General features: G+C 46.8%; 1 protein-coding gene across 2 annotated transcripts in view; it reads right to left on the bottom strand.

Annotated features, from left to right (window-relative positions):
* The window catches only part of LOC140719260 (myosin-binding protein C, fast-type-like), a 106,668-nt gene that overhangs the window by 75,651 nt on the left and 8,810 nt on the right, over nucleotides 1-22,207 (bottom strand). Inside the window, exons 2-5 of one of the 2 annotated variants that reach the window (XM_073033754.1) lie at nucleotides 18,193-18,456; nucleotides 18,079-18,105; nucleotides 13,939-13,971; nucleotides 4,906-4,983 (exon numbers count right to left, since the gene is read on the bottom strand). In XM_073033754.1, coding sequence (XP_072889855.1) covers nucleotides 4,906-4,983; nucleotides 13,939-13,971; nucleotides 18,079-18,105; nucleotides 18,193-18,456 — 402 coding nt within the window. The remainder of the gene's footprint in view (nucleotides 1-4,905; nucleotides 4,984-13,938; nucleotides 13,972-18,078; nucleotides 18,106-18,192; nucleotides 18,457-22,207) is intronic. The other variant, XM_073033755.1, reaches the window with a different exon arrangement.

Raw genomic sequence — 22,207 nt, 5'->3', positions numbered from 1 at the left:
CCTCATCCACGCCTCTTCACCTCCAAGTTTCCCTGCTCCAACCTCCATCCTGTCTTCCTACGGCGGCCATAGGGTTCAGTCAAACCTCGTGAATGGTGCATTCAGCCCTAGGGTACACATGCTGCACAAATATATCGCTAGGGTGCCTAAGACTTTTGCACAGTATTGTATTTGTCAACGTGGAGCGGAGAGCAAGTTCATAAATCTGACGAGAGCAGAAGATGTTGGGAATGGCGAGGGTGCCGCGGCAGGGGTGTGGGACAGGTGGCGGGAGGTGGCGGGGTGCAGACACACCCAGCCCTGAGACGCCAGGCGAGGTCATTCGATTCCAAACAACTGGTTTATTGATCATTACAGAATGTCTCTCTGGTGCTTCCCGCTCCCTTCCTCTTTTCCCAACCACGATTCCCCTCTCCCTGCCCCCTTCCCACTCTCGGTCCACAATACAGATCCGTATCAGAATCAGGTATTATCATCACTCACACGTGTCATGATTTTTGCTTTGCGGGAGCAGTACAGTGCAATACATAAAATTATTACAGCACTGTCCTAGCTAGACTTTTGCACAATACTGCATAGGAGTGGTTATTGTCTGTAAACATCAAGCAAGTACAAGCTAGGAACCTGACAGAGGAGATGTGAAAAGATGCCTACTCTGCAGTCAACTCTGCTGGTTCTCGAGGCCTCATTAGCACGTTGGGCTGTTTCCGTGGTAACCAGAGCCTTTGGCTCAGGAGGGGAGTCAGATCCATGTAGGAGGTACTCCTCTCGAGCTGGTGATGTCAGAAGTCACCAATCAGCTGCTGCTCCTCACCTGATTGGCTCACTGGGCAAGAGGCTCGGCATTGGTGAAAGAGTAACCAGAAAACTTCGATGTAGCATGCAGTAGTTCAGCAGGAGGGGGAGGAGATAGCCAAGATGGCCCAGATATCATAGAACGACACAGTACAGGCCATTCAGCCCACAATGTTGTACTAATCTCTTATCTCTAAGATTATTCTCACTCTTCCCTGCCACATTTTCTTTCAACTATCTGCCTGTTAAATATCCCTAAATCATCTGCCTCTACCATCATCCTGACAGCTTGTTTCATGCACCAACCACTCTCTGTGTTAAAAAAAAAAAACCTCTGACATCCCCCTACTTTCCTCCAATGACCTTCAAATTATACCCTTTTATATTAGCCATTTCCACCTGGGAAAAAAGTCTCTAGCTGTCCACTCTATCTATGCCTCTTAGCATCTTGTACACCTCCAACGAGTCATCTCTCAACCACCTTTGCTCCAAAGAGGAAAGTCCTAACTCGCTCAACCTATCCTCATAGGACATGCTCTCGAATCCAGGCAGCATCCTGGTAAATCCCTTCTGCCCCCTCTCTAAAGCCTCCGCATCCCTCATGTATTGGGGCATGATACCACTGTCAGGAGAGTTGCTACTCCCACGATCTCCAGTAAGACATGCTCTCTCTAATCCAGGCAGCATCCTGGTAAACCTCCTCTGAACCCTCTCTAAAGCTTCCACATCCTTCCTATAATTAATGCAATATTCCAAGGATGGTCTAACCAAAGGGAAAAGCCCAAGCTCACCCAGACTATTTTTGTGGCAGAACAAAAAGGAGGGAGGTGGGTTCTGGAGACAAGATTTAACCCTCTACTGCAGGTGTTCCCAGCCTGGGGTCCACAGACCCCTCAGTTAATGGTAGGGTGCATGCCATAAAAAAGTCAGGAACCCCTGCTCTGCTGGGACTTAGGGCAACACAAGAAGGCAGGCCCAACACTCGCTAGGAGAATCCTTGGATCTGAAGATCACTGGACTGACCACACAAGGTCTGATCAAGTAGCACGCTGTTCAAACGGCGAGTGATTGTCGTTCTTCTTCAGCATTAGCATTTCAAATAAAGCTCCAGTGAGGCAACTCAAAATCCTGGGAAGGGAATGGACAGTCGACGTTGCAGGCCGAGACCTTTCATCTGATCTCACCTCTACGTTGAAGACCTCACTGGGCCAGATGAAGGGTCTCATCCCTTTAGAACAGAGATAAGAGGGACTTATTTAGCTGGAGGGCGGTGAATTTGTGGAATTCACTGCCACAGACGGTTGTGGAGGCCAAGTCACTGGGTGTATTTAAAGCGGAGGTTGGCAGGTTCTTGATTACTAACAGTGTCGCAGGCAGGAGAAGGGATTGAAAGGAAAAATAAATCTGCCATGATTGAATGGTGGAGCAGACTTGATGGGCCAAGTGGCCTAATTCTACTCCAATGCCTTGAAACAAAGCTAAGACGAGGTCACAGAAAACACTGGGGGGTCAGGCAGCATCTGTGGAGGGATGTTTCAGGTCGAGAACCTTCATCTGGACTGATGAATTCCTCATCTAAGAGGTTTGTCCAGATGAAGGGTCTCAACCCAAAATATCATCCTCTATAGATACTGCCTGACCTGCTGAGGGCCTCCAGCATCCTGTTGGTTGCTCCAAAGCTAAGACATACATCTTTCACCAACTGACACCGGTGTGTCTCAATTACTCACACCACCTCATCCAGAACCATGCACTCACTGATCAACACTGTCCTCTCTCACTTCCTCATATTCATTCCATTTCGTCCTGTCTCCTAATCCCACCAAATTCCTGCTCTTCCTTCTGAAATAACCACAAAGACGCCCAGCTTCCAATCCCTCTTCTTTACTATGGCCATGAAGGAATTACAACATGGAAGAAAACACCTAACTAGAAGAAGCCAAGGGAAGCGGAAGTAGGCACGTCGAGTGCCTTTGTCCTTGCCACATGTAGGTGGCCATTTTGTGAAACTGCTTTGCAACCTCCATTTGGTGGGCTGCATTGCAAACAAGTTTTGCGCAAGAATGGCTGGATCAAAGTGGACACATCTGACAATCGCAGCTGTCTATGGTCCCTACTGATAAACTGCTGAACTAGAGATAATTTCCAAACAAAAGAGGCTGTATGAAAGATGTTCTTTGGTAAGAGGGAGTATACAGGTTTATGAATAGGACAGTCTATGTCTGACCTGAGTTACCCAACCCTAGCAACTGGTTGGTCCGACCTGAGTCAGAACAAAGAGATCATTAGTTACAGGTTGTTACTTGCAAGAAGGGCAATAAAATGGCAACTGCCTTGCACCAGGGCCAATGGAAAGCTGACACACATTAGCTAGATAGGCCAGAGCCAACTAGACTGAAACACAGCATCTTGAACTGATAAGGAAAGAAAATTAGAATGAAGGGGCTTCAAATCCAAGGCAGCAAGAACTTCAGAGACTAACACTGGGGTTCTTTCTTGTGATAGTCACTCTCTAAAGAAGGATCAATTGTTTAGCCAACAGGAGATCCCCCATCTCAAAGAAAATTCAATGGTTCAATTTAATATCAATTTTATACAGTATGCAACCTGAAATTCTTACTCTCCACAGGCATCCACGAAACGGAAGAAAACCCCAAAGGATGAATGACAAGGGAAAAAATGTCAGAACCCCAAAGACCCCCACCCTCCCAAGCACGAGCATCTAGATCTTCCCCCCCCACCACCCACCAAGCAAGCCACAGCAAAGCCCCACAAAGAGCCCCTGATCTGCAGTCCAGCTATAGTTCATACCCTAGCATTATAAATTCAGTGCTATAACTTGGAGAAGTGGTTTGAGTGAGTATTGGTGCATAGGGTGCAATGGAATTCATGGTTTAAGTTGTTGGCCTGGAGTCAACACAGTTACACTGATATTTCTGCAGAGACAATAAAATTCAGGCTTTGAATTTATTAAGAGATGCGTAGTGAATTGTCTAATCTAGATCAGATGGAGGGGTGTTAAATCTTGTTTTTACATAACAATCAATGGTTACCATATAGATTTTGACATTTAAAAATCTCAATTTAATTCATTTCCCAATTATTTTAGTAGGATTTCTGCTCGTATCTCTGAATCAATGATCAACCTAATCTAATAACTTAACCACACCATCTTTACCCACCTTAAACTCTCAACTATTAAGACAAATATATTTCTGTGCAAGAGTCTTAGGCATATATATATATACAGCTAGAGTGCCTAAGACCTTTGCACAATACTGTATTTGTCAATGTGGAGCAGGGAGGGAATTTGTAAATCCGGTGGGAGCAAAAGACGTTGGGAATGGCGAGTCCGGGACAGGTGGCGGAGGAGAAGTGCCAGGGGTGGGATGTGGGTGCAGACACACCCAGCCCTGAGACACCAAGCAATGTCATTTGAGTTCAGACAATTGGTTTATTGGTCATTTACTGAATGTTTCTCCGGTGCTTCCCACTCCTTCCACTCTCCCTTCCCCTTTTCCCAACCATGATTTCCCCTCTCCCTTCCCCTTTTCCCAACCATGATTCCCCTCTCCCTTCCCCTTTTCACAACCATGATTTCCTCCCTAACCACCCCCCCTTCCCACTCTCAGTCCACAATAGAGACCCATATCAGAATCAGGTTTATTGTCACTCACATACATCATGAAATTTGTGTTTTTTGTTGTGGCAGCAGTACAGTGCAAAACATAAAATTATTACAGTGCTGTGCAAAAGTTGTAGGCACTCTATCTATTTATATGTGCACAGTAGTGTACATCAATCAAACCTTGTCCCTTACCGTGCACTATTTTCAGGGGCAGAGATCAACATTAAGTTCTTCTTGACTTTCAAAAAACATAGAATACTACAGCCTACAATGTCGTGTCAAACTTTAAACCTGCTCTAAGAATAATCAAAGCCTCCTTTCCTACAGAGCCCTCCTGAATGATCTGGCCGTAAGTTTAGGACACATCACTGCGGATTTCCAGTGGGAGGCATGGCACCCTACACCCTCCTCCGAAGCCCCTGCATAAGCTGACCTCTAACCTCTAACCCCCATGAGGCGATCGGCTTCCGCGGCAGACTTACCAACGCGCACATTCTTTGTTTCGGGCTTTAAAATGAAGAGACCAGTGAGTTGGTGGTGGGCCTCCTCCGGGGTCGTATCTGTAAAGAACAAAATGGTGCAGGCACTTTAGAATTAAGTCTGGGAATAATATAATATAATTAAGTCATAATATACGGTTTACAAAAGAAAACCAGAAGAGTATCAATAAATATTGTCAGCAAGCTCATTCTCTTGCTTTTGGTCAGGCCACAGATCAGGAAGGTCAAAGGTAGGGGTTAGCGCCATCTGAGGAGCATACAGGTCCTGAAGAAGGGTCTCGGCCTGAAATGTTGACTATCTCTTCCAGGAAATGCTGCCTGACCTGCTGAGTTAACCAGCATTGCATGTGCTGATTGGGATGATAGGATAGGCTTGGAATCAAGGACCGACTTTATTCGCCACAGACAGTTACACGTATAAATGCGTGTCTGGGTCTACTGGAGGCCGATGAAGATGTCCAGTCTTGGGGTTAGAGGATTGTGTGTGTACGTAGGTGGGAGGGAGGGAAGGGAGGAGGGACGGCACTTGTTTTGCCTCTGTTGTTTTGGTGCTTGTGATCTGCGTTGTTCTGCCGAGCGCGGTGGGCATGCTGTGCTGACACCAGCAGACCATCCCCAGCTCAGGAGTGTTGGTTGTTAGCGCGAACAACGCACTTCACTGTACATTGTGGTGAATTTTAACTTTGATTCTTGAATCTTGAACGTACTAGGAATTTGCTGTGGTTTGTTGGTCAGGGTGCAAGATTGAAAAAATGGCTGATCAGGTTAACAGACTGGGGGAAGAAACCCTTTAAGTTCGGCTAGATAATAGAGCTAAGGTTTAGGTGTAGGTTAAGTTTAGTTTTAGATCATTGTACAAGGTAAGCTCTCTGAGTTTTTGTGATCAACAATCTATTTAACAACGGGCGATGATAAAATGGTAATCGAGTTAAATGTCAAATACCGAAAGGCATGGCGGTAGAGCCACTGCCTCACAGACTAGAGACGCAGGTTCGATCCTGACCTTTGGCACTGTCTGTGTTCACGTTCTCCCTGCAGCCCCCATGTTTCCACCAGGTGCTCCGGAATCCTCCCACATCCCAATGAAGTACCAGCTGATGGGTAAATTGGCCGCAGTAAATTACCTCAGGAGCGGAGGATACTTGGTGGGAACATAGGGAACATGAGGTGGGATATTTACATTCAATTCCAAATATCTAAAAGCCCAGATAGAGTGGACGTGGAGAGGATGCTTCCTATAGTGGGAGGATTTAGGACCAGAGGGCACAGCTTCAGAACACAAGGACATCCCCTTAGAACAGAGATGAGGAGGAATTTCTTTACCTAAAGGATGGCGAATCTGAGAAACTTATTGCCACAGATAGCTGTGGAGGCCAAGTCATTGGGTATATTTAAAGCAGCGGGTGATAGGTTCTTGATTAGTAAGGATGTCAAAGGTCACAGGGAGAGGGCAGGAAAACAGAGTTAGGAGGGAAAGTAAGTCTGCCTGTGATGGAATGGCAGAGCAGACTCGATGGGCTGAATGGCCTTATTATTATGGATCATTGTTAGATCAGTGCAAAATCTTAACAGGAACTTGATGAGCTAAAAAATGCATATAGGGTTTGGGAAATACCTGGCTAAGTCTAATTCTTATGCTGCCTTGGTTGATAGTTATTGGAACCTGGGAATGATTGAAAACTAAACTAGGTGGTTAAGGCCCAATTCCTGAGGAAGATAGCCAGGTGCCAGAAGGGACCATGACACACACAAAATGCTGGTTGTACGCAGCAGGCCAGGCAGCGTCTATAGTAAGAAGTACAGTCGATGTTTCGGGCCGAGACCCTTCGTCAGGACTTAGATGGGCTTCTTGGATGGGATGGATGAGTTGGGGTGTATGACTCTGTGAGCCGACCACAGTATAAAGGTGAGCAGCACTGTAGCGTCGCGGTTAACCTAGCACTTTACAGTGCCGGCTGTAAGATCGGGGTTCGATTCCCACCACCGCCTGCACGGAGTTTGTACGTTCTCCCCGTGACTGTGTAGGTTTCCTCCGGATGCTCCGGTTTCCTCCCACATTCCAAAGGCATAAGGGTGAGCAGTAGCAGTGCGATCACTCGGGTCGAGTACGATGTTTCCCTATCAGGGGTTGTCTACCCGTGGGTCTTCAGGTCATTCTGGCGCAGCGCGGGCAAGCGTCAGTGATGCCCGTGATTAGTGGCTGTTCAGAAGCGTTTGTGGGTTGTGGGCACACTGCGTTGGCGCCGGGCTGCCCTGCTGATCTGACTTGGCGCAGGCAACGCATTCCACTGCACGTGGCGGCGTACGTGTGGGAAATAATCTGATCTGTCTGAGCCCTCTCTCACCCATTTCACGCTGCGTGGAGAGCTTCACACCAGCCCACTCGCCACGTAGCTGATGAAGACTATTTAAATATAGATGGGAAGATTATGCAAATCCCTTCCCTCCTGTATGAACTGGGAATGAGCAGCAAATAACAATGTCACTGTGCTGAGATGCATTCCCCCATATTATATGGTGAAACTCAAGTGTAACCAGTCTCCTGCTCAAATCCATTCAGATTCTCCGTTACGCTGGGAAGCAGCCCGAAAACAGAGTAATTGAAGCTGTATGAGAGATCTGAACACTTGGGTCATATTTTAAATACCTCTCTCTACGCCTTAGTTCACAGCAAAGTCTATTCAGCAGGCTTTGTGGAGATTGCCTCGGAGTTGCCCTTGCAAAGAGGTAAATGATTCCAGGGTAATGACAGCACGGTGCTGGGTAAAGTAGAACAGGATAACCTTTGGCAGTCAGAAAGAAAATCTAATCTTCTCACCCACTTGAGTTTAAAAGTTACTTATCATCAACGCCCCCCCCCCCTCCTCGCAGCTCCCATCGGGCAGGAGGTACAGACGCCCGAGGTCCCACGTCGCCAGGCTCAAGAACAGCGACCTCCCTTCAGCCACTGGGTTCTGCAAATGTGAAGCGGGCTTCACTTTCCTTTCTTGTGAAAGCTGCGTACTTACAAATGTTACGCATTCCCTGTAAACGTCGCCTATTCTGACGCTCTCTGCCTGTCGAGCTGCTGCGGGGAGGGCTTCTTTACTGCACCCACACAGACACATACTTGTGCACGTGACAATAAATTCAGCTTTAAAACCTATTCTCAAGCCGACCAGAAAAATCCCCAAAACACTATCTCGGACTAGCAAACGATGGGCTGGAGGAAGGCAGCAGCCGAGACCGTCTCAGACAAGCCGAGCAGAAGGTCTCTCGGGAGCAAAAGGCTCCTTTTAACAAGGGGAACAGTACAGCACAGGGACAGGCCTTTCGGCCCACAATGACAATCTAGGGCTAGTCAGGCAGTGTCGATGAAAGGGAATAAACCATCCATGTTTCGGGCAGCAGTTCAGAATCAGGTTTATTATCACTGGCATATATCATGAAATGTGTTGCTTTGCAGCAGCAGTACACTGCATTAGTTTTAAAAAACAACTTTAAATTACACTAAATTTAAATACGTATGTAAATGAAATTCAACTATTTAACCCGATGAGTTCAGAATCAGGTTTAATATCACTGATGTGTCATGAATTATGGTGTTTTGCAGTAATAATACATAAAAACTATAAATTACAATATATACATATTTAAAAATTCAGTTAAGTAGTGCAAAGAGAGAGGAAATAGTGAGGCATTGTTAATTCAGAAATCTGGCAGGGGGAGGGGAAGAAGATTCTCCTGAGATGTTGAGTGAGAGTCTTCGGGCTCCTGTACCTCCTCCTTGATGGTAGCAATGAGAAGAGGGCACGTCCTGGGTGATGGGGGTCCTGAATGACTGACACTGCCTTTGTGAGGCATCGCCTTTTGAAGGTGTTCTCGGTGCTGGGGAGGCCGTGACAGAGCTGGCTGAGTTTGTAACTCTCTGTGCAGTGGCCCTTCCACGCCAGACGGTGATGCAACCAGTCTGCGTGTTTGTCGCGCAGGATCTCCAGCATCTGCAGACTCTCTTACGTTTACCGGTAACGTGCATCGGTCTAAATCGTGGGTGATTTGGTGAGACTGACAGGACTGTCTGACTGGGTGCTGGTCATGAGCTCCAGACAACCAGCATGTCACTGGAACTGGCAGAAACCACGTTCTGGGCAGGACTGAGTACTTGCAGACGTGCGTGGACGGAGAAAGCCAAAGTTACCTAACAGTAAAAAGACCGCAAAGGGTTTCATTCGGGGATTGCGCTGTATTATGGTGTGAGATCAACGACCTACATTTCCCAGTGTCCCATAGACAAAATGGGACAGGAAGCCAAACGTGTTCTGGGCAAGCAAGATGTGTAATCACAATGGTGGTGTGGAAGGACAATCCCTGAAGGAGTTATCATTAAGCTCCAGACAGTGGTTGAGACTCTTAGACCACAAACCACAAGATTCAAGATTGTTTAATATCATTTCCTGTACACAAGCATAAAGAGGTAAGGAGAGTGAGGAGGTAATAATATTGCAGACGTACAGTATTGTGCAAACGTCTTAGACACATATATATTAGCCCCGGTGCCTAAGACTTTTGCATGGTACTGTATTTGTCAATGTGGAGCAGGAGCAAACTTGTAAATCTGGCGGGAGGATAGGCTGTTAGGAATGGCGAGGGTGGGGTGCTGTGGGATGGGGCATGGGTGCAGACTCACCAGGCAAGGTCACTTGATTCCGATCAATTGGTTTATTGATCATTGCAGAATGGTGCTTCCCACTCCCTCCTCTCTCCCTTCGCCTTTTCTCAAGCATGATTCCCCTCTCCCTGCCTCCTTCCCACTCTCAGTCCACAATAGAGACCCATATCAGAATCAGGTTTATCATCACTCGCATGTGTCACAGAATTTGGTTTTTTGTGGCAGCAGTACAGTGCAGTCAATAAAATTACTACAGTACTGTGCAAAGTCTTAGGCACACCTGCTAAAATATATATATGTGCCTAAGATTCTTGCCAGCTACTATATATATCTCTAAGACTTTTACACAGTACTGTAGGAACAGAATTAGGCCATTTGGCCCATCATGTCTATGCCACCATTCTATCATGGTTGATTTATTATCCCTCTTAACACCATTCTTGCCTTCTCCCCATATATACGTAACGTGACATATAACGTGAAAAGAAATTATCCCAACAAGCCCCGCAAAACACCACTAGTTACTGGCAACCAACCAGGAAAGGCCCCCTTTATTCCCAGTCTTTACCTCCTGCCAGTTAGCCAGTCTTCTATCCAAACTAGTATCTGTCCTGTACTACCAGGGGCTCTTATCTTGCTTCGCAGCCTCATTTGCGCCATCTCGTCAAAGGCCCTTTACAGGAAGAAGTGGTGTGACTGAGCCTGAGGGTGGACACAAACTGTCCACTGCTATTTGGGGAGAAGGGTGGAGACTCTTCTCAAGTTGGTGGACCGCCACCGAGTATGGACTGAGATAAAATGTGTAGGGTCACATACCACCGCCAAATGCACGGGGTCGTATAACACCCCAAACGCACGGGGTCGCATTCCATCGCCAAACGCACGGGGTCGTATAACACCCGAAACGCACAGGGTCGCATTCCATCGCCAAACGCACGGGGTCACATTCCACCACCAAACGCACGGGGTCACATACCACCACCAAACGCACGGGGTCACATACCACCACCAATCGGACTCTGGAAAACTTCAGGTCCTGAGGATAGTGCATCAAAAAATGGTCTGCAATTGCAGCCGTTTCAATCAGAACAGTTTCATAATGAAATGGAATCACCTGGTGCTTCATATCTCCTCATCATCAGATCTCATAAATGATGAACTCCAGATCAAATCTTACAAACAATGTCCCCGTGACCTTCCGAGCCACAGGTCGAAATCTCACTCCACTACTGGGTACACTAGTTAAGCGACTTTCTCTCCAAGAACATTTCTACAGGTGTAGCGTGTAGAGATTCTGACTGGTTACGTCACCAATGCACAGGACTGAATAAAAAAACTTCAAAGGGTTGTAGATATTCTGAAAAGATTGTGCCCCAAGAAGGTAGCATCCATCACTGAAGACCCTCGACATTTGGGATATGCCCTCGTCTCATTACTACCATCAGGGAGGAGGTACAGAAGCTCAAGGACACACACTGAACATTTTAGGAACATTTCTCACCCTTCCACCATCATACTTCTGAATGGGCAATGAAACCATGAACACGTCCTCACTACTTCGTCTCTTTTCGCATTAATTTATTTTATTTTTAATTTTTGATTAAATATTTCTCATTTTAACATAAATATATTATTTATGTATTGCATGCGTTGCTGCTGCAGAACAACAAATTTCACAAACGTGTCGGTGATAATAAACCTGATTCTGATTGTCTTTTAAAGGTGAATGCACTATATATTAATTAGTGTGATTTTGGTCCATATTGGTGTTGTTGATAGTGTAGAAGGCAAGTATTAGAGAGCATGCCTCAGTGAGGAAAAGCTGAGCGAGCTACAGTTTTTCCCTCTGGAGTGACGGAAGACGGGAAGAGACTTGATGGAGGTGTACAAGATGGTAAGGAGACATAGAAAAGGCAGCTAGCACCTTCTCCCCCCAGCCCCGCCCCCCCTCAACAACCCCGGGTGGCAAGGCCAATATGAGAGGGTGTAATTTTACCGCGATTGGAGGAAAGTACCGGGGGGGGGGGGGGGGGCATGTCGGAGCTTTTTTGTTTAACTCAGAGAGTGGCGGGTGCGTGGAGTGGTGGTCGTAGAAGCAGGGACATTGGGGACACTTAAGAAGCCCTTCGATACGTACACGGTTGATGGAAAAGTGGAGGGCTATGTAGGAGAAAAGAGTTAAATTGATCTTGGAATGAGTTAAAAAAAATCAGCACAACATTATGGGCTAAATGGTCTGCACTGTGCTGCAGTGTTCCACCTTCTATGAAACACTGCATCAGGACATGTTTGTTGCTCTGGATTCCAGTGTATGTAGTCGCTATATTCTATGTTCCATATCATGCTTCACTGCACACCTGTCTGCTGTCCGAGAGGTCTTCAATGAAATATCCACCCCTTCCAGATCTCCCCAATGTTCTCTGTACACCGTATGAACTGAAAGCTCACAAAAGGTACAGACCCGACAGCTGGTAGCCATGGGGTTAACTCTGACTTGGGGTGAATGCGTTGGATCAGACTGCTGGTGCTCCTCGCTCCTGATAGACAACCTTGGCAATGAAGTCAATGGCATAGGAAAGATCTACTTCAGGAAGACCTGAAGAGAATGCAGAAGCCGTTTACCGGGATTAGTTGAGATTCGCTTTATTCTATTATTTAGTACTGTAACAGGCCCTTCTGGCCCAATGAGCCAATGCCACCCATTACACACATGACCAATTAACCGGTACATCCTTGGAACGTGGGAGGAAACCAGAGCACTTGGAGGAATTCCATGCAGTCACATGGAGAACACACGAACTCCTTACAGACAACGGCAGAAATTAAACCCAGGCCACTGATTGCTGGCTGATGCTGCAGTAACGCATTACAATGATCGCGACACCACTATGCCACCCCACGGCACCACCAAGCTTTCCAGAGCACTGGCTGGATTAGAGGACAGGGGCTCTAACAAGTGGCTGGCCAAACTTCGGCTGTTTTTGGTGGAGCAACGGAGACTGACCTCCAGGAGGACCACAACCTTGTCGTAGGGTTTGGAGGCTTGCGTGCCTCAATGACCCGGAGAGCCATGTTGGCCGGAGTCAGGGCCTTAGGCTTTGGCTCTTGGTCGGGTCACCCATGCCAAACAGGTCAAAGGGTCGAGGCCAGACTAGGAGTGGTCCACTGGTCCTCCAGATTCAGGGGTTCAGCTCAGGGCCAACAACCCTGACTGGTAAAACAAAATTGTTACGGAGACAATGATGAAGAATCCTTCTACATCTGAGTGGGACGGTATTCCTGAATTTCCACCCGGGACTCGCAAGACTGTCAGTAGTGAAAACCGAGAGGAAGCTTCTGACACGATGAAGGAAGCCCTGAACACCGCCAGAGATGGAGGACCTTCACTGCTGCCCTAAACACCAGCGGAATTACGAGCAGTAGTTAAGTAGGTAACTGAGACTGAGAAGAGACATGATATAAGTTTGTAGGATTGAGAAGTACGTACCAGACAGCCAGCAACTTTTCCCCAGGGTCAATTGTCTAATCTTACAGGGCACACACTTAAAGTGAGAGGGGGCAAGTTCAAAGGAGATATGCAGGGTAAGTTTTTTTTGTTACATGTAGAGTGGTCAGATCCTGGAATGTGCTGCCAGAGGTGGTGACAGAGACAAGTACAACAGAGGCATTTAACAGGCTCTCAGAGGGGCACATGGAGGAATACGGATCATGCGCAGGCAGAAGCGATGAGGGTAACTGGGCTTCATTAGGGTCATTACTTTGACATTTGGTAGGCTGAAAGGCCTATTCGCGGATGTACCAATTCTAAACCCACTTCTGTTGTTAACACCAAGCACATACTAGCAATCACCCAACACTTGGACTCACCTCTGGCATGACCACTGTAAGAAATCACATTGTCCAGTGACAAAACAAAGTGGACAGTACGTTGCTTTGGTCCAAAAACAAACGTTTCCACCAATATATTGAAAAAGTAGTAGAGAGAGAGAACTTGTATTCAGCAGTTTAGAAGACTTTCTAATTGCACTCAATATAAAAATCCATCAAGGGAACCTTGGAGATGTAACTATGTGGTCAACCCAAGTCAGACCCAAGTCTAGTCCAACAAGCCCTTCCCATCCCTGTTCCCTCAATGTTCGGGTATCATCAGAGAAACGTGCAGCAGTGGTGAAGACCACTTCAAAGTAAAATCAGCAGGAACTTCCAAAGGTCAATTGGTTAGATATCTGAAACTGGATTAACTGCAGAGGAAAGTGGAGATGTTTTGAAGGGCTGACATGGAAATGATGGGCAGACTGCCCCCCAACCCCCGCTGCACGATTCTCTAGTCTTGTAATCAATGGAGAAAAGTGAATCCAAATGCTTACCATCTTCAGGGAGTTCAGCAGACTCTTCTGCAGCTTTAAAACAAAGGAAAGTGTTAAATACAATCAATAATTAATGAACATTCAAGAAATATCAAAGACAATCTCTTCCATCTGGAAAGGGAAAAGGTTTCATCTGTTGAACTTAGAAGGGGAAATTAAGGGAATTATAAAGTATCTTTGTAGCAACTAGTTCAGCAATATTCTATTTTCCTCATATTCACTGACTACCCGGTCACAATCCAGAAGCATCCCAAGAAAGCATTCACCTTTGCTCCATCCGCAACAGGCAGGATTTCCCAGTAGCCAACCATTTTAATTCCAATCCCCATTCCCATTCCGACATACTGGTCCATTGCCACGATGAGGCCTTCCTCAGGTTGGAGGAGCAACATCCCATATCCAACCTGATGGCGTGAACATCGATTTCTCTAACTTCCAGTAAATGCTCCCCCTTCACTCTTCTCTCTTTTCCTCCACTACCCATCACCTCCTTCTGGTGCCCCACCTCCTTCCCCTTCTCCCAATGTCCACTCTCCCCTCCAATCAGAGTCTTCCTTCTTCAGCCCTTCACCTCTTCCACCAATCACCTCCCAGCTTCCTATTACATCACCTTTCCCCATCACCTGTCAGCTCTCCCCCCCACCCCCACACACCTTTTTTATTCTGACTTCTGTCCACCTTCCTTTCCAGTCCTGATGAAGGGTACTGGTCTGAAACGTCGGTTTCTCACTCATTTCAATAGATGTTGCCTGACCTGCTGAGTTCCTGCGGCATTTTTTAATCCAAAAGTCAGGAGTGTAACTGTTGGCTGGCTGTCAACTCTGAACAGTGGCACATTCATGACGAATTCTGCCGTTACACAATGTCCCGCCTCTCTAGCCTCTCCCCCCTCCCCAACAATACACCCCAGAGATCGATCGGGAGGGGACAACATTCATACGGAGACCATGCTCCAGTCCCAAATGTCCACAGGGAACTCCTTGTGGGAAGAATCCATGGACACTGCCCTCAGCAGAGAGCAGCTGCTCAGGGAAAATAACCACGCCATCGATCTGGATAACTGACACATGCCCCCAGTGTTCAGACACCTTGCCTGGATTGACACAACATATGTTCAATTGACAAGCCTTCAGGACTCAAACTGTTATCGTAGTCTTCCATTCCAAAAAAACCTGGTTAATATTTCTAGAGAGATTTGGAGAGAAATTCCAAAACTATTTCCTCACTTCTGTCTTTTAAATATCCTTAAAATTATCACTGGCCTACCTTAAAAACCTGAAGCAGCTAACATAATCAAAGATACCACCCACCATGGATATTGTCTCTTCTCCCCACCCATCCATCAGGCTGAAGATACAAAAGCCAGAAAGTACACACCATCAATAGTTCAATAGATCCATTTAATATCAGAGAATGTGTACGGTATACAACCTGAAATTCTTACTCTTTGCAGACATCCTCGAAACAGAAGTAAAAAACCCCAAGAATGAACAACCCGAAAAAACATAAGAACCCCAAAGCCCCCTGCCCCCTCCTCCCACCTTTAAACAGCAGCAAGCAGCTTCAACCCTCCACCCAACTCCACCCCCCATTCTAGCATAAAGTGTCATCATTCCCACCACCCACCATACCAACAACAGCAAAGCCTCCAAAGAGACTGTGGTATACAGTCCATCAAAAACTAACTGTTCACTCCATCATCTTTTACATCCCACAGGCTCTCTCTCTCCCTCCCTCCCTCTCTCTCTCTCTCTCTCCCCTCTCCCTCTCTCCCTCTCCCCTTCTCCCCCTCTCTCCCTCCCTCTCACAAGGGAGAGACAGATATCGCTCCTTCCACAGGGGCGGGGGAGACCGCAGTTGCTACTTCCATGTTACGGTCAGTCTGAAGCATTGCTTTTTACTTCCAGTTCTCCAACTCAAGAATCGGCGGATTGATTACCGAGTGCAGAGCCCTCCCACAGCCACTCGCGCCGTCTTCGATGTTCCGGCTCCCGCTGCACTTCAGTACGCGACACCGGCGAGAATTCATGTCCACAGGGGCCGCACAAGCCCCAAAGATGCCAGACTTCAGGTCGAACCAGGACATGGCGAAATGCAACCGATCAGGTTCAAGGACAGCTTCTATTCCACTGCTATAAGACTATCGAACAGTTACCTAGTACAATAAAATAGACTCTTGATCTTACAATCTACCTTGTCTACCTACAAGAACTTTCTCTGTAACTAAAACTTGATTCTGCATTATTGTTTTTTCTTGTACTTCCTCAATGCATCGTTATAATGAAATGGTCTGTATTGATGCCATTTAATACCGTTTTCTCCGTACCTCGGTACGTGACAATAATAGACCAATTAAAGTCCCATTACTTTTGCCATTTTCTTTTTTTTTAAAGCAACGTTAAGGTCAAACTGTTCCCGAATAATCCTAGGATGTCTTTGGGTCAGCTTTCCTTGTGGGATTCTATTAGCTGATCGAACAATCAATAACCCTGTGGTTGAACACAGTTGTGCTTCAGGAGACCAACTCCACACTGGTGTCACCTTTTGCACGGCAGAGACAGAGACTTTGGGAATTGTGAAGGATCCTTCCTGGTGGTGTCCTATTTGCATAAGAATGTAGGCAATTATGTGCAGGTAATATCTCATCATCATGCTCTGCCATTGAATGAGATCTTGGCTATCTTCTACCCACTGGCCAGAACATTCCACCATGTCACCATGGCCAACGTTGTGGCCTCACCAACACTGAACACACACAATGACTGAGTAATCAGAGGCACAGATCGCCCAAGATTTAGCATCATCTGCAAAACACTTCCCACTGCCTCGACAAAGCCGCCAACATAATCAGGGACCCGTCACCTCTACTGGGTGAAAGACATAAAGCTTGTGAACACATGCCACCTGGCTCAAATAAGCTTCTTTTCTACTGCTATCTGTCTCTTGAATGGATCTCTCACACGCTAAAAGATAAAATCTTGATTTCCCAATCTACCTCTATTTGTCTAGAGCTGGGGTTCCCAACCTAGCATCACGGACACCCCTTGCTAAATGGTGTTGATCCATGGCATTAAAAAGTTGGGAACCCATGATAGCAACCTCCCTGTTTGCTGGAGAAATTGTGGAAATCAAAATGCAAATCATTATCATATTTTTTGGGACTGCCCTGTTATCAAAAACTATTGGAGGGGGACACACAGTGCCCTACAAGACATCTTTAAATGTGAAATACCCTTCAAGAGTAAGACCATATATTTTGGATATATACCTCAAGAATGGTTGAAAAGTGATAAATATTTGATGAATATACTGTTGGTGGCTGGTAAAAAGACTCTTACTAGAAAATGGTTATCACAGGAGAGCCCAACTTTAAATGCATGGATGGAAATTACAATGGACATTTACAAAACGGAGAAGATAACAGCATCTGTTAATCATAAGCTGGAACAATTTGATTCATACTGGGAAAAATGGTTTAACTACGTAATGCCTCATAGGCCTGATTTTATTCTCACAAATCAATGAATATGTTGTAAAAAAGATCACTCCCTACTTGTACATAGTTTTTTTCCTTTTGCTTGTTTTTTTCTTTCCACTCTTTTCTATAAGTGTATACCTCAGATAAATACTTTGTGGAGACTTGTGATATATATGATTACATGATATATATGTACAGTGTCTGAAATACATCTTATGGAAATGTTTGTTTGATGATGAACTTCAATAAAAAATAAATTACAAAAAAAAAAGTTGGGAACCCCGGGTCTAGAGTAACACATGCAAAATACTGGTCAGGCAGCATCTATGAAAAGGAACAAACAGTCAACGTTTCGAGCCTAGACCGTTCATCAGGACAATTGTGTTTACTTGTCTGCCTGCTCAGCACTTTCTCTGTAACAATATATTCTGTTGTCCTACTGTCTCGATGTACTAAGGACTGATCTAACAGGATGGTGCACAAACAAATCTCTTCACTATATCTCAGCACATGTGACAATAGTAAACCAATTCCAATTTGTTTCTAACTATTCCCAAAGATGAGAATCAACTAGTCTGGTATCCAAAGCTTTCTCAAAATCACCAGTTATGAACTGCTGTGTTTCAATAGGAGAAGAAGGGCAAGTGGAACAAAGATCTTACCAGGGGCTGCTTCAGGCTCGGTCTTCTCTGCAATTGAAAAACATGATTAATGAACAGATAATACTTTCCTCTGGTCAATCCAAGGGAGAGGGTCAAACCAGGATGTTTACAAACCAGGTTCCTTCACTTGCAGCTCAAATTTTTCCTTGGCGTTGCCCAACACCGCCATGTAGACCGAGTCATCCTGTTTGTTCAGGTCGTTGACGATCAGCGTGTGCTTCTTGCCCTCGACCTTGATGGTGTACTTGGGGCCAGCTACGAGGTCCTTCCCGCCCTTCTGCCATTTCACCTTCACGTTGGGCCTGTCCACCTCGGCCACAAACTCCGCGTTCCCTCCGGGCTTCCCCGTTTGGCCCTGGGGCTTCTTAGTGAAGCCAGCTGGTTGGAGGGAGAAGGAAAAGTCAAGAGTCACCAGTGTGGGAAGCAACGGAGAGGAGGCGTGAGCAGGAGGAGAGCAAAGCAAGACAGCAGCATCATATACTAAAGGCGAACCCTTGATCTCTCAATCTAGCTACACTTCAGAGGTAATACCACACTCAGTGGCCACCTTATGAGGTACAGGAGTGGAATCCGGCTGGTGGCGCAGTGACATCAGTGCCGGACTCCGGAACGGAGGTTCCTGGGTTCGAATCCCTTCCGTGCCGGGTTGAGTGTTGAGCTCGCAACTCGACCTCGTAAAATACTGCGAAATGTCTGTGTGAGGAGTGGCGCACCACACAGTCTTTCGTTCCGCACCTTGTAAGGCATGAAAATGCCCGACCCTGGCCTCTCAGGCCTGAGTCGACGTCATTATCATCATCGGTGGAATCCAGTGTGGTCTTTTGGTACTGCAGCCCATCCACTGCAAGCTTCAACATGTTATGCATTCAGAGATGCTCTTCTGCACACCGCAGTTGTAACATGGTTACTGACACCTTCCTGACAGCTTGAACCAGTCTGGCCACCCTACTCTGACCTCTCGGATGTTTTTACGTTTATCGCACCATTCTCTGTAAACCCTAGAGACTGTTGTGCGTGAAAATCCCAGGAGATCGGCAGTTTCTGAGATACTCAAACCACCCCATCTGGCACCAACAATCATTGCACAGTCAAAGTCACTTAGACTAAACTTCTTCCCCATTTTAATGGTTGGTCTGAGCAACAACTGAACCTCTTGACCATGTCTGCCTGCTTTAATGCATTGAGTTTTCCCACATGATTAGCCAATTAGATACTTGCATTAACGATCAGACGTACAGATGTATCTAATAAGGTGAGTGAGTGTGCATTCTCTATAGCTTTCCATTGATCTGCTTTGGTGAACTGACGAATGAAATGATCTGCCTTGGTGACAGATGAACAAAAGCTTTTCACTGCATCTTGGTGTAAGTGACATTGTAAACTAACTCCAATTCTAATTCCAAATCTTTTCTATCTAATCCCAGGGAATGATACACGCAGACAGGTGGAGGGGCACTATTGGGGAAGCAGGGAGTCGGCAGAAGGATTTGGTCATATTCAGAGAATGTAGTCTCACCCCTCACTCTCATCTCCCTACCCTCCTTTGCCTCCCTATCCCTTTGCTCTCCACACTCTCTCTCTCCTCCACATTCTCTCTCTCTCCCTGCCTGAGTTTTGCACTCTCTCCCTCTCTTCCCACCCTCCTTCTCTCCCCCTCTGTCTCCTTTCCCTACCCTTTCACCATCTCCCTTACCTCTCACCACACACCCCCTCTCCTCCCCTTCCTCCACTCTCTCACATCCTCTCCCCACACCCTCTCCCGGCACTCCCTCTCTCCTCCATCCTCACTCTCCCTCCCCATTTCCTTCTCACTCCCTCTCTCCCCTCCCTTTCTCCTCCCCTCACCTCTCAATTTCACCCCTCCACACCTTCCCTCTCTCCTCTATCCTCACTCTCACCCTACTTCCTTCTCCCTCGCTCTCCCCCTCACTCTCTCTCTTCTCCCCATCCTGCTCCCTCACTCTTCCCTCTCTCATCCACCCTCCTCCCTCCCCTTTCACTCTCTTCCTCTCCTCTCCCCATCCTCCCTCTCCTTCCCCAGTCCTCTTCTCATAATGTATCACACTTTCTCTCTCCCACCTTCTTTCTTACATTCCCCTTTAATTCTCTCCCTCCCCTCCCCTCCCTCCTCCTCCTCTTCTCACTCTCTCCCTTTCTCTTCCTCTGCTCTCTCCACCCCCTCATTCTCCCTCTCCCTCTCGAGTCACCTCATGCCCCGGTCAGTTTCAGCCATCACTGAGGATATATTGCTGTGACCCAGACGAGGAGCAGAAATGGAGTCCAGCTGTCAACTGTGAGCCATCGAGGACCCGAGGACCTGTGATTTATGTTCACCGGTGAACTCTATCTGCAAACTGCATCCCTATGGACACGGATCTCCATCAACCAAAGGGCAGTGCCAAGTAAAGAACAGATGGCAGCAATCTGGGTGCGTGACTGGTTTTCATTCTGACTACTCAGAGCACGGGACAGCAGCAGGGACTTGTTAGTGGCTAATGGCTCTCCACCCTGGCCAGTGACTTCACCGCTAACAGTACCTCCCGGGATAAATGCTGTCTCAAGCAGAGAGGGGTTTGAGTCCCAAACATAAAATACCCCGAAGTTCTGTCTCGCTCTGATCCAAGCCAAACAGAATCAATGAACACAACTCATTCTGCGGGTGCTCGGAAATCTGGAGGAACACAAGCAAAATGCCGGGAGGACTCGACAGGTCAGGCAGCATCCATGGAGAGAAATGAACAGTTGACGTTTTGGGCTGAGACCCGTCATCAGGACGGGCCTCGGCTCGAGATGTCTAATGTCTATTCCTCCCCATGGATACTGCCTGAGTGCTGCATTGCTCCAGCAGTTTTTGGGCGATGCTCTAGATTTTCTGTGTGTGCACAATATCTCGTGTTAAACCTGTGCCCTCTAATTTTAGACACCTCTACCCTGGGGAACGACTGTGAGCATACATCCTTGTGAGTTTATAACCAGTCACCCCTCACGGTTCTTTGTTTCAGGGAAAACTGCCCCAGCCCTTCCAAGTCAAATTGACTTCTAAAGATTCCTGGAGTAAATGGGTCATACAGCACAGAAACAGGCCGCTCAGCCCATTGAATCTGTGCTGACCATCAGACACCCATTTTCACTAATCCATTTCATTCTCCCCCATTCCCATCAAATCACCCCAATTCCACCATGGACTAGGGGCAACTTACCGACTGGTATCAGATTAGTTTCATTTGTCACATGCACGTCGGACATACAGTGAAATGCAATGTTTGCATCAAATTAAATCAGCGAGGATGGTGCTGGGCCACGTTTCAACATAACATGCCTGAAAACTTACGAACCTGAGAGGTGCATCTTTGGAACGTGGGAAGAAACTGGAGCTTTGGGGGAAACCCATTCAGGCGCAGGGGGAGCGTGCGAACACCACACGGGCAGCGCCTAAGCTCAGGATCAAATCCAGGTCTTTGAATCTGCAAGGGAGCTGCTCTGCCACCTTGTGGTGGTGGATCAGATGTTCAGACGCTGGGCTGGTGACTCTGAGCCTGCCCGAACAATCCAGCGACCAGAGTTCGCATCCCAACACGGCCAATTTGGTATTTCGTGTTTTTTTTTAAATCTAACAAACCAGTCATCAAAAAATGCCAAGTAGGCTTTGTTGTAAAAACCCACCCCGTTCCCTCACGATCTTCAATGGAGAGATCTGCTGTTCTTCCCTGTGGTCCCAGCCTTTCCAAGCAACATGAGCTTGTATCACACCACAGCTGATTCAGTATTTAATATTTTCTTCAACAAACCAGCCATCAAATGGATGACCTTAACGTTTTTGGGATAGGTGCACCCCTAGGGAAGCACACGCAGTCACAGGGAGAGTGTGTAAACTCCACACAGACAGCGCCTGAGGTCAGGATCGAACCCGGGTCCCTGGAGATTTGAGGCAGTGGCTTTACCCACAATGCACCACTGATCCCAGTTCTCCCCCAGGCAGCCCATCCTAGAAACCCTTTGCCTCTTGTACAGCACATTTCCAGGCCTGGCAGTCTGCCCCACGATCTGCAATGAGTTATTAAAAACCTTCAACAGCAAGTTAGTTAAGTTGCAGAAAGGAAGTGTGGAAGTGGGAGGCCATTTGGAACAA

Source organism: Hemitrygon akajei, chromosome 31 (assembly GCF_048418815.1).
Source record: "Hemitrygon akajei chromosome 31, sHemAka1.3, whole genome shotgun sequence".
Classification (NCBI taxonomy): Eukaryota; Metazoa; Chordata; class Chondrichthyes; order Myliobatiformes; family Dasyatidae; genus Hemitrygon; species Hemitrygon akajei.
Note: the sequence above shows the minus strand (reverse complement) of the source record. Positions and strands in the feature narration are given on the sequence as shown.